At 33.4% G+C, this 14,161-nt stretch overlaps 1 protein-coding gene across 25 annotated transcripts in view; it reads right to left on the bottom strand.

The window, feature by feature from the left end:
* Window positions 1-14,161, bottom strand: part of LOC114239888 (uncharacterized) — a 471,744-nt gene that overhangs the window by 335,507 nt on the left and 122,076 nt on the right. The window contains exons 5-6 of one of the 25 annotated variants that reach the window (XM_089728040.1): window positions 12,236-12,367; window positions 8,497-9,462 (exon numbers count right to left, since the gene is read on the bottom strand). The exons of the other annotated variants lie outside the window; for them this stretch is intronic. Coding sequence (XP_089584166.1) covers window positions 9,266-9,462; window positions 12,236-12,367 — 329 coding nt within the window. The 3' untranslated portion in view covers window positions 8,497-9,265. Of the gene's footprint in view, window positions 1-8,496; window positions 9,463-12,235; window positions 12,368-14,161 lie in introns of those variants that run through there. 25 annotated transcript variants of the gene reach the window in all.

Genomic DNA, 14,161 nt, shown 5'->3' on the forward strand with positions numbered 1-14,161 from the left:
TTCTCATCAAGAAGTGGCCAGTGCTTTTGAGCGCTACTTTGCTGATAACCCAGCTTCTACTACAAAATCTTTAATTTCATCTCCTACCGTCGCCGAATCATTACTGCAAGATCATGTTGATAAATGCAGTGTTAACTTTAAGTTCACAAATATTGCTATAAAGGACATAATTGATAATTTCAAGCTCATTAATATTAAAAAAAACTGGTGATTTATGGGGAATATCAATTAAGGTTATAAAATCCATTATTGATATAATCGCACCTTACCTTGCTACAATATTTAATGACTGTATTGATAGTGGTGTGTTTCCTGATCTAATGAAATATAGTAAAATAATACCTCTGTTTAAATCTGGTAGTACTTTTGACCCCACTAACTTTAGACCCATTTCAGTACTACCAACTTTGAGTAAAATTTTTGAAAAAATTATTTTGGAACAGCTTTTGAACCATTTCTATTCCAATAACCTGCTTCATAACAAACAATATGGATTCACTAGAGGCCGTTCGACTATTGATGCAGGTGTAGATCTTATTAAAAATATTTTTCAGGCTTGGGAGGAATCGCATAATGCCCTTGGGGTATTCTGCGACTTATCTAAAGCTTTTGATTGTGTTGAGCATAATACATTGTTGAGGAAATTACACCATTATGGTATTAGGGGCGTTTCATTAGAACTTATTAAATCTTATTTATCCGGAAGAATCCAAAAGGTAGACGTTAAAGGAAAGAGATCTTCCGGTGTCTTACTTAATATGGGTGTTCCTCAGGGTTCCATATTGGGTCCCTTCTTATTTCTTGTGTATATCAATGATTTACCAAAGTTTATTGAAACCCGTCACGAGGTCGTATTATTCGCTGATGATACATCCTTATTGTTTAAAATTAAACGACAATTGGAAGATTATGACGATGTGAATGATGCTATCTCGCGCGTGGTACATTGGTTTAGTGTTAATAATCTGTTATTAAATAACAAAAAAACAAAATGTATAAAATTTACCACACCTAATGTTAGACAAGTAGACACTAATATCATTGTAAGTGGAGAGACACTGGAGCTTGTTGATTCGACAGTTTTTCTTGGTATAACAGTTGATTCCAGGCTGCAGTGGGGTCCTCACATATGCAAGTTAGCGAATAGACTTAGTTCTGCAGCGTTTGCGGTAAAAAAAATACGAACGTATACTGATGAAGATACGGCACGTCTAGTTTATTTCAGTTATTTTCATAGTGTTATGTCCTATGGCATTTTGCTATGGGGCAATGCTGCCGATGTCGAAACGATTTTCATCCTGCAGAAGAGGGCTATTCGTGCTATTTATAATATGCACCCGAGGGAATCCTTGAGGGACAAGTTTAAGGAAATCAAAATTCTAACTTTAGCGTCCCAATACATTTTTGAAAATTTATTGTACGTGCGTAAAAACATTGTAGAATTCCCCAGAGTCTGCGATTTGCATAATGTGAACACTAGGAACAAACATAGGCTTGCGTTGCCGGCGGCTCGAATTAAGAAAATAAGCAACTCTTTCAGGGGGCTGGGTGTACAGCTTTTCAACAAGATCCCACAAAACGTTCAACTACTACCTGTTCATAGATTTAAGAAAACTGTCAAGGAACGTTTGTGCAACAAGGCATATTATAAAGTTAAGGATTTTTTACTAGATGGCACTACGTGGGAATGAGGCGTTCGCTCCTGGCCTTTTCATTTTTCATTATTATTATTATTTATTTGAATTGTATTTTTTTGACTTGTTTTTTTGTATACTGTAAATATGTTTTCTTGTTTAAAAAAAAAGAAAATAGTTGAGAAAATACAAAAAAAAAAAAAAAGCCCGCTGAGTTTGTTTCGCCGGTTCTTCTCAGGACTGTGGCTTTTTTTGGAACCGGTGGTAGAGTTAACATTTTCTTTTACATTTTGACATTCAACAAGTGTGTTTTTGATGACATCCAAGTTGAAATAAATGATTTTGAATTTGAATTTGAATTTGAATTTGAAACGATAAATGAATAGAGACCAAATGATTAAAAGTGGTTCAAGCTATTGCTATCCAAAATCATTAATGAGGTTATACTTCGTGCGTATGTTACATACACATGACTTTGACACATGTGATATGTGTAATTGAATTTAATATGTAGCGGTCGTAAGCACGAATTAATAACTAATAACTGGGAACAAATCACGCACGGTCATCCGGCCCAAATTTAGGATTATCTGTGTACCAGAGACTGACAAACATACTTATATATGTTCAAATATATGCATATATAGATAATAAACACCCAGACAAAGAGAAAACGAACATGTTCGTCACACAATGTTTGCTCGATGTGGGAATCGAACTTACGACCCTCCGCGCAAGCCGCTCTATTGCACCATCGAGTCAGACAATTACCTATTAAATATGTAAATTTCTTAAAAAAAAAAAAAAAAACTGCTGCGCGATTTGAACACCGCATCCTTTAAAATGAGTAAGTACAGTGACTTACTTTTAGACAAAAAAAAGATCTATTACTGTGGTTTATTTAGTTATAATGAGATCAAGTTTTATTACAAACTACACTATAATATATGTGAAATCTTAAAATAGATACGAGGGAATCATGAACATTTCCATATCATTCAAACTACTCTGCCACTAAAGTAAATTACATCACAATATATTTTATAATAATATATTTTATTACTGTTTTATTTAAAACGTAATCTTAATGTGAATGCCCCGGTCCCAATTTTAACAATTTATTATTAAAAGTGGTAATGGAGGCCCGACAATTCTTCGAAGAGCGTTTCACACACACCCACCAAGCTTTGTAGTGCATTTCCTTGTTTTTCCTGAACGCATATCCTTTATAAAAAAGTTTTCTTGCGCATATTTTGAAATTTATATCTTGTAAATCTGCAGCAAACAATTTAATGTTATGTTAAAATGGTTCATAGCAGACAGACCAATCATTAAAATTTTTTAATTAGGTAAATTGTATTTTTCTTCTTCATTTCAAAAATAAATAAAAATAGTAAAGATTTATCGGTATACTTTATTTTTTTAACTCATTCAATGATTTCGATTGTAACTAATATCCACCTAATATGATTACTTTATCATATTTTTTTATTTACATATCGAGAGGTCAAAGGTTATTTGGTTTACAGCTACATATTTGCAACTTTACAGGAGAGCCATTTAAAGTTTAAAATTTGGAAAAAATATCACAACAAAAAAACTTAATCGAAGTTCAATTGAAAACATCGAATTGTTGATGCTAATACCTGATAAAGCAAACCTTTAATTACGAATATAAATGTGGCGTATTAAGCGAAATGTCGCTTAAATCAAATAGCCTTTTACCCCTCGATATTATTATGATTTTTGTTATTCTTATAGATATACGATAAAATTTAAGAGGAACAAACACTCTAGCTTTTCTCAAAAGTCACAAAACTATACGAAATGAAATCAGCCAATCGAGCTTAGAGTCTATAAACACAAACATCAAAGCTTTTCACGTATACTAGTCCGATTTTGAGTGAATCATTTAATGATTATGAACATTTTCAATTTTAATGATCTTATTATCCCACGTAAGGACTTTGACCTTGCATCCCTTCGGAGTAATTTGGTTACAGGCCCATCTGATCTTCGATCCCTGTACACTCTTACAATTGTATTTGTGTTCGCCAATTATCAGGAGCGGCTTCCCTCTTTTGGTTTGAATTATTGTTGGCTGTTTATCTGCAAAGATAACCCTCTCGTGTATTTTTCATGAGTTTGAAATACCCAATTGAATTTGGAAAAACTTTCTTTGGATATTTTTGTGGGTGAAAAAAACGGGTCCCCCCAACAATGTGAGACGAATGACGAGTATGGACAGCTCAGTCCCATAGGAACACTTATTATGAGCACTCCCATATCACTCCGGTTAAGCCGACTATCTTGCCATAGCAGAGGAATCCAGGATTATGATTGTGTTCTTTCCTGAGAAAGACAATCTTTTTGTTACACTTAAGGGACATCGAAGTTTTTGTTTCCTGCACTACCATCGTACTCTGTCGTTCAAATCCATAACGCTGCCCGAACGAATATTGAATTTGTGAAGGCTTAAATTCATTGCGAACTTTTAAAATTTTATCTTATTAAAAATAATTACTGATAAACTGTACAATTTAAATATAAAACAGTACACCTGTAAAACATAAAACTATCAAAAGTTTTATTACATTTACATTTATATGTATAAAAAGACATAGCCTTATAGCATCGTTGAATAATTTTTTGTCAAATTAAAAGTATATCAACGGCAGCATTTCGTTTGAAGAAACTTTATGGCATAAAATAATTTAAGCAACAACTAATGCAACAAAGAACAACATGTATTCTGGAAGAAATTCACTCGCATACAGTGTTGTCTATTTACCTCGTAACAAATTTTTTCACAGTTACATCAAGGACTTGTTATTTCATTTGACTTGACAAGTCCTTGATATAACTTTGGTTCGTTTAAGTTCTAGCAACAAATATATAACGGTTTATTTCAAACTGTCATTGTTATCTCCATTATCGACACCATTGTCCGATTCTTACAATTTAATCATATAGTACGTGCAATTTTGTATTTTTCAGAATTTGAAACTAAATTTTAGTGTTTATGTTTATACTAATAAAATTTTAACCAAAAAAGGTCCAAGTGATAAAGCACCAATAGGTAAACCCGTGGCACCTATACAACCTATGGCACGTTGCAATGCACATATGAAGATATACCTGAAGGAGGGTTGATGTCAGGTAAGTGGCCAGACGTAAAACTTCAAAGGACAAATCCTTTTGCAGCGTGATAAGAAGACATGTGACGAACCCACATAATGTAGGATCACGGCAAGAAGAAGAAGGTTAGGTTGTTTTCATTTTATTTGCTGTACAGATATTTTCTTCAATCCGCACATTATGTAGACTCGTTCATTCTCTGGTCATTTTTTTTATCCAGCAAACTTCCTTTAAATAAATACAATATAAACCATTTTACAGTAATTTTATTTTCTTTTAGAACACAATAATTGATTAATAATAACAATAACTCCATACTTTAATACTACTCCTTATATGTATACTCCATACATACTCCAAATAAATACTAAGGATAATTTTAAAAGCATTACAATGTTACACACAATTTTGAAAGATTGTTTATTTTTAATAAAAACATTTTATGACTTTAGTCTTCTATAAAAATTTTTATAATAGCAAATTAGGGATAAGGTAGCCGAAATTACAGATCACTAGATGAAAATGGGGCTCCCTCATTTATAGTAATGCTAAGAACTAGCCCAAGCTGCCTGTGGGTTGTTATCAATCTTAGCTAAAGGAATAACAGGAATCAATCCTGAAGCAGGCAACTTTTTTGGAAGTTACTGATACTTTACAGCTTACGTGTTTCGTATTATTACATCTCACCAACTATTTTTTTTTTTTAAATAAAATATTATAATTGACGGTAGTTAGCACAATATTCGTCATCATATAAGAATAACACCTTAGTCGATCGTAACCTTGGAATCTATATTATATATAAATCATTCGAAGCATCAAAAATGATACAGTCTAAAAGAAGTTTTAATTAAGTTTCCTTAAAGTCGTCAGTGACAAATCAAACAACCGAGAGATAAGGCCATTAAAGTGTTTCTATTATGTCTAAAACTACCCAAAACCCTGGAAATACCAACACTAAAATTTTGTTAGAATTTAAGCAGACGAAGCATCTTATTATAAGTTTATTTATTTATTTAGTTCACTAATTTTACTTTACTACCTTACTTGAAGAAACCGATAGTCGGTTCTTGAAGTTGGTAAAACATTAAAACATGTATCCTACATAATGATTCAACATATATTTTTTAAATTAGCTTAGCTTAAATATGTAGAATTAAAATAATAAATTTTATTAGCTTACACGAGCTAGGGCTTTAAAATACTGCACAAAAAACTTCAACTTATACGTTTTTGATATTAAATAATAGAACCGTGGTATTCAATCTCAGATGTACAATGTGGATGCCGCGCGCCGTGAGAAATGAATCGAATCCTCGAGCCGGACATACTACCTGGAGCCACTGCAGTCATCCATAGTGCGTTTCCAGAGGTCTTTTTTGCCACGTACCATCCGGCTATGGAATGAGCTCCCCTCCACGGTGTTTCCCGAGCGCTATGACATGTCCTTCTTCAAACGAGGCTTGTGGAGAGTATTAAGCGGTAGACAGCGGCTTGGTTCTGCCCCTGGCATTGCTGAAGTCTATGGGCGACGGTAACCACTCACCATCAGGTGGGCCGTGTACTCGTCTGCCTACAAAGGCAATAACAAAAAAAAACATCCTCACAACACGCGCTCCCAACTATTTAATGATTGTGACTGTTCCTCGTCTTGACGATGTCATTGTTAATGGTGGTCACCATAGCCCGACAACCAGAGCCCAGTTTGTTGCAAATCCAATTCATCTTAAGCGAGTTCTTTGTCCGGGACGAGCACTTGTTGTATCGGTTGTTGCCATAATCCATCACTATATTTCCATATCTCGACTGCCTGAATATTGGACCTGTAAATTGATCATTAATTTAGTACTGTCCTAAAAAGTTGCACCAGTTCAACCCTAAATTTTAATGCTAGCATGCGGCACATATGGTGAGGCTAGTTTTAAAAGATCTGTATTTTTGCTACTCAAAAGAGGTTTTCTCGTGGAAGAATAACATGCCAGCGATCAATCCAATGCACGAAAAAATAAGAAGACAAATTGACGCCAAGACATTTTTTTAATATTTTTAATAACAATTATTCAAAATTAAGATCGGAAAATGTTAACAAACAGCGTGGAAAGTTTTACAACTTTTACAAAAATAATTTTAGTAGTTTTCAAATAGTTAAACTTTTCCTTTGGATCCGTCACAACGAATCGAACAGACATGATTTTAGCATTTGAATCTCGACCGGGGTTTTGCAATAATACGATGTTCATTGCGTTACCATTAAAGTACATACCGTGATTTGAGTGTACACGCGTAAATTATCGAAACTCTTCACGCGATACCGCGTCTCAGTTACACAATATTCATACAAAAGGTAAAATCACGTAAATTCCAGTCTCAACATTATTTAATACAAGAAATAAATAAAGGTGAAGAATCAATGACTATGCAAGTTTTTCTCTTTGACTATAACATCGTCGATAGTGATGATAGTGGCCCTACAACCCGAGCTATACCGTGAACAAACCCAAAGCGACCTTGGCCCGTTACTCCTATTATTCCGGTTGTACCGATATCTGCCCATCTCTAGCACGGGCTTACCGTAACGGGATGTAGTGAACGTCGGTGCTAAAATTCGATAAAAAAAAATCAGTTTAACGGCTAACTATTCCTATTAAACTCTTCTCAATCAAGAAAAGAAAATTCATTTACAAAATCAGTACAAAGTAATTCAACAAATAATCAAATCAATGTTTCATGTGATTATTCAGATATTTTGAATGATTATTGACTTGTAATAATAAAAAACCAATAAGCGTGTGTGTTTTCAATGTAATATAAACTAAACATGATACAAAACCAATTACTATCGTTGTAATATTTAGTATATTTTATGGATCCTTTGTTAAATTATTTACACAGTCATAATCAAAATTTACAATCATGTGAAGATAATCAATCAATAGTTTTTCAGTTAAAACTAATTCCACACATACTATATCTATATATGTATAAAATATAAACCGAAAAAAATGCCAATTAGAGGTATTGAAAAACAAATTTACAAATGACAAAGCTATAAATATGGCCAAAGTAATATTCAAATCACAAAAAAAGGATGCACATTACGGTATATTATGTCGTTACTACTAGATATTCCCACTGCGTCACCAAATCCATCTCTCCCTCATACTCATCTATAAAGTATTAGTCTCTTCGTTTTTAAATTTTGATGTATTAGTGTGTTTTTCGTTTAATCATCCGAGGCCCATGCAAAACTACAGTTACAATTTAATGAACGCAGTTTTAAAGCGCACGGTTAGACATTTTAAAATCTATTTTATCTCGCTACAGTAAAATTAATATAACATAACGCGAAAACTAATGATTATGTTCGTTTCTCACTTGAATAATAACGTCATCATAAGTAATTACAGACGCTCGACAGTGATATCTGTTCTTATAGCAGAACCAAGTGGCCTTGGATCCGTGACTGCGGTTGTTTTTGTAGAAACGATGATTACCTATTAGCATTAAAGGATGCCCAAATTTGGTATTTGTTATGAAAACATCTGAAAATAATGTACATTTTATATCGGAATGGAAACAAATAAAAATATATAAAGGCTAGGAAAATTCTAGCGTAACAGGTAATAGTAATCATGTAACCTGCTTCAGACAAGCAAAAAAATACATCAGTAGATTCTAGTATCAATGTAGCAGACACAATAAACGGAGTATAAAAAGAAAAAAGTGTTTAAAATCACTTTTAATGTTTAATCTCGCATTTACTTCACATATTTTTGTTTATGGTAGATGTTTTTGAAGCATACACTATAACCACAGGTTTTTTTCCGAATACATACATAGACAGTACATTTTTAAAGTTATCAATACGCCTACCGAATAATTTATCTTCTGAGATTTTCAGGACTCAAAGGTAAATGTAAGAACTATGATTTTATTTCCCAGCCCCAACAGTACCATGCGATGCGGTTTCCTTACAAGAGACCTCAGTTGCGGCGCCACGCTTCACTACGATCCTACTTTTATGAATTTACAAGCTGTCATTACGCAGAACGCTAATTAAAAATCACATTAAATCCGCAGCATTGATATTTTTAAGGAACGTTTTGGTCATATTATTCGTGTATATATGAAATCTGCGCTTTGTTGAAACTATTCACACGCCACCGATTTTATGTTGTTGGAACTGCACCAGAAACATACCCTGAAGTGGCATCAGTACCCGTACGAGGTTTTAACTCAAATAAATTAATTGAAGGGCACGATTGCTACTATCACAATACAATTCAGAATTCAGCTCCGTGGAGAAAGAGATGGTGGTTTTTTCATTGTGATATCTATAAGTTCCAGTTACTACTTAACCGCCTACAACCTCAAAACTTCAAGACTTGAATAGCGGTAACTTGTAAACCTCCTGCTCATCTAGGAGAAGCTAACAACACCCACACATTCGATCAAAAATGAATTATAAAGTTTCAATCATGATTTGTTCAATATCACCGTTGATGTGAATGACCGTGGTTGATCGCAACAATAACATCGTTACATATAACAAGGGAAGATTTACATCCTTTGGTTCGTTTACTACAAAACCACGTCGCTCTCGGACCCTTACTCCGATTATTTCGGTGATACCTGTTACCGTCGACTATCAGGACACGCCCACCGCAACGTGATACCGAGAAAACTGGACCTGAAAATTATATGATTTTAGCCTGATACTACTAAATGTTAGATCATCTCATAATAGGAAAATTCGCAGTTTCCCTACTCAGTCGAAAATCTAGAGAAGCCTTTCCCAAAGTGGGCGAAAGCGCCCCCTTGTGGGCGTTGCAGGCCTAAAGAGGGGCGGTAAGAGACCCAGAAAAAAATAGGGGCATTGTGTAGATAAAGGCTTGGGTGGCAATTTGTAATTTCATTCAGACTCTTAGACACTGACTGAGCTCTCGCTATGATAGTTTTTAAGTAGGTGAAAAAATATGAGCGCTAATAAATATTTTATTCTCAAAGTGGGCAGTAGACAAATTAAGTTTGGGATCCCCTGATCTAGAGGAATAACCCCGACAAAATGACATAGTGGACTAAACTAAATGAGCAACTACATGGTTTCTGGACTATGACGAGTAAAAATAGAAGAAGAATGTGAGTGCAGAGTTCCTTAGTCATATAGGGTGTATATATAGTATGGAAGAGTGACAGAGAGTGTTAACGAAAATATAATAATTGATTATTGAAGTAGAAAGAAAGACGACTCTATTACTACTGTGGTGATGATGATGATGGGAACTCATTGCACGCTTTTGTTCACGAATAACTTCCACGGTGATGGAATAACATCGTGTACTAAAAATCAAACCCACAAAATTATAATTTGCGTAATTACTGGAGCTAGGACGTCTTGTGAGACCGCACGCGTGGGAGCCACCACCCTGCCTATTTTTGGCGTGAAGCAGTAATGCGTTTCGGTTTGATGTGTGGGGCGGACGTTGTACTATAAAAACTGAGACCTTAGAACCCATATCTCAAGGTAGGTGGCGGCATTTACGTTGTAGCTGTCTATGGGCTCCGGTGACCACTGAACATCGGGTATCAGCCTCAGAAATAAAAAAATTAAAAAACGCTTTATCACATGAATCTAAACATTACAATGAGGACTACGAAATCTATAATATTCAAAATGTGGGTAGATGTAAAATCAAATAATGAACAAGGATTTTAATCACGACCTCTCAGAATATTTATTTTACTAATTTTCACATTCTTCATTAAAAATGACCGGTAAAGAAACTGAAGAAATATGAAATTATTATTTTTTTAGTATGAAATGCACAATCATAATAAATATTTTTTCATTATGGATCGCCATGAAGCATGAAACCCCATTAGGCTTAGGGTGAATCCAGAGGATGTTTTAGAAGAAGTATCACAATAATTCAAAAAAATTTATTCAATCTTTAAAATGATTTCATAAAAATAGGAGTTTTGTCAAGACAAATTATTGTTCGCCCGGAGGTCTTAATTAGACTAAAATCGACATTTCGATTTTTAGATTCAATTTCAATATGAGATGTGGTAACGTAATCAAGTATCACAATGTCTAGTTTTCATTTTGGCATTATTTTTTGTAAATGTGGGTAAAATTCAATTGTTTTGGTTTTTCAAAATTCAATATTAGGATTTTTTTAAGGCATTTTATGACCTGGTAACTAAGACCTTTAGGTCATATCTTACTTTAATTTATATTCTTATTTATATGAAAAATATGGAGTGAAATGAAATGAAATGAAGATGATTAACTTGACACATTAACCAAATGGGATGAAATTAAATGAAATGAGATGAGATGATATGGGATGAAATATAATCTCAGTAAAATGGTGGTCAATTACTGTGATTTTTTTAGTGGACTTTTTGGAGGATCCCGTAAAGTTACGTCCAGCAGTTTTGTTTCATTTTCCCACGTTTGTGCACTTTCACAGATATTAAACAGTTAATAAACCACCGTTATTACACATTTAAACCTGAAGAAACACTAAATAGACAAAATAAAACAAATCACATAACTTCACACCTCGCGTTCCCGCCAAAAAGTCGTTATATTTTGCTAACTCCTAAATCCCATATATCCACCGATAAGTTACAAACAACTGGTCAAACAATAGTACATTTATACAATTACCATCTGTATACTGCGGTACACCCGATTTCAACAAAATTTCTTTACATTTTCGTTCATTTTTCTTAAATGAAAAATGCCTGTTCATAATATTCATGTTAAAAATAATCGTATCTTAAAGTATCGTCACTTGAGGTAATGTCTAATTCTATTGTTATTATAAAAATACATATTTTTAAAGTATACATAAATATACTGTCATTCTTATCAAAATATTTTATGTTTATTACGAGTAATAACGTACAATTCGGTACATTTTGTGTTGCTACTGCATCATAACGCAACAAACTGCCTCTTGGCGAAAACATCTCACCTTTCCTTTTGAACAATTGCAAAATGAAACTATTCGAGAATACGATTTAATGTATCTTTTTTTTAACTTATAAATAGATAGAAATATGAAAATCTTGATTTAAGATGTAAAACTCTTGATTAAAGACTATTATCCATATTCCTGTAGTAGATAATCAGAATTTTAGACTTAAATGTAAGATCACAGCTAATTGATCTATATTGTCTGTCTGTTTTTCTCTTATGCCTATTTGTTTTTGACCATTAAAAAGAAAGCGTAGAAGCATTTTCTCTCCAGCAACCACTTCTGCCCATTGGCACTATAACCTTGATGCCGTCACCTAGACTTAGGCGTGAGATTAAAATCATCAAGTTATGCAAGCAACATGACACGATAGCATTACTAAAACAGATTCTATGAAGCGGACAGTTGTTCAGTGATTATGACAATCAATGTACTTTACAATTAAATAATCAATAGTCGTGATGGAAGCCTTACATGACGTTTTACCACCGGATCGGCTGCATGTCCAATACGCTTTACTTCCACGGCTCTTGTTATTTTTATTAAAACGATAATTACCGAATTGTAGTACCGGCTTTCCTAAACGGGAAACCGTAAAAAATATCCCTGAAAAAAAACACCTTTAAGAGTTATATTTTGTCCGTCTATATTTAATTAACAGTGTGATAAAAATATCTATTATTCTTCTGAACAATCTTGTTTCAAAATCACCTTAACAAGTATTACGAAATTTTTACATTAGCACAGAGCTCAACTGCCTTTTCGCATTAAGAAAAATAACCCTTTCAAAGATTTTTTACTCCAATTTTATTTTAGTATAAATACTTGATTGATCTACGTTTTGTGTTTGTTTTGTTATCAAATAAAAATTGACTAAATCAAATTAAATCTATTTAAAAAAGCATGCAAAACCGGTACAATTTTATAAACAATGTAATTTGCTGCATATTTTCTTCACTTAGTAAAAAAATCGCCCTATTATTGGAAATTACCGCAAACATATTATCTGAGTTGTTGTGAGATGAGGTTTGACCGATTAGTCAATCTCATAGATCTATCAACTAAAGTTCAAATAAGGAGAACTAGACAAATATTAATGACTTACATACATATGTCCCATGGTAAGCGACGAAGGGACATAAAAAGACTTGTATGGGCTGTGTGAGAAGAAAGAAGGATATCAGATGACTTGTAATAGGCTTGAATGGATAAAGAAGACATGCTACGCCTACCTCACAAAGTGGGATAAGGGCAATAAAAAGAAGACAATGACGAAGGTCACGAAATTACAAACATATAAATTATTCGTGAGTATGTAAACTGTTCATTTTCCAAATTTCATCGTTGAATGTCGTTATGGACGCCCTGCAGCCATTGCACCATTTATTGCAGATCCAGTAGCACCTGGTTTTGCTGGTCTTATAGCTGCTGTGCTGGTAGAATCGATAGCATCCCATCTGCAGCATCGGCCTGCCTTGCCTAGACTGGGTCCAGACTACATCTGCGAAATTATACGATTTTTTTTTTATTTCTCATTAACAAATACATACCTAAATATCCATTAACGATGTGATAAAATAGTTTAAGGCGTATTATGAACTGATTCGGTATCAACATCCACTTTATTATGTGGTCAAGTCTAAACGATCGAGTTTATTAAAATGTTTATTGACTCCGTTAATCGTTTCACACCCGTTGGAAATGAAGCTCGTTTGTTGATCTTCGGTAGCAAAAAATGCTAATAATCATACTCATTGTAAAACCTCGGTTTCAGTACTAGGAAATTGTTTACGTTTTTTCATAATAATGAAAACAAAAACTTCTGTAACATTTATTTTTTAACGTTTGTCATTTTGCAAGATTAAGGTATGTTAAGAATCATTGTAAAATAGATATAAATAACTAAAAACAACAAGAGAAGATTCAAGATAGGCTTCGGTAATAAACAATAGTAAAATACTTTTAAAGCTTCACGTGAACTGATACAATTCCATTTCAATATATTGTTAATCAATTAACTTTTCTCGCGATTAGATTAATAAGGTCCCGTGTTCGTTATCTCAATTTTCAAAGTGTAATTGGTTCTGGGGCATCATGGAAATGTCACAATTTTTTGGTTAAATTTTCTTTAAATAAAAAAATAAGCCAAAATCCCAAAAAAAAATTCAAACGAATCTGTACCTACTAAAGCAATTTTTGAAAAAAACCCGACCTGCCTTTAATTTTGAAATTTTAATTTATGTTTTGTACATTGTATATTATGTTACAGTAACAGTAAGTAGTATTTCCATTACTAACATCTTCAATTTTACTATGAATTGTTATGTGTTAAAATGTTATTGTGTGTTAAAATTCTATAGATTACGAAGAAACACAAACGATTATTTCATCTATTGCTAG

Source organism: Bombyx mandarina, chromosome 06 (assembly GCF_030267445.1).
Source record: "Bombyx mandarina strain Sakado chromosome 06, ASM3026744v2".
Lineage (NCBI taxonomy): Eukaryota > Metazoa > Arthropoda > Insecta > Lepidoptera > Bombycidae > Bombyx > Bombyx mandarina.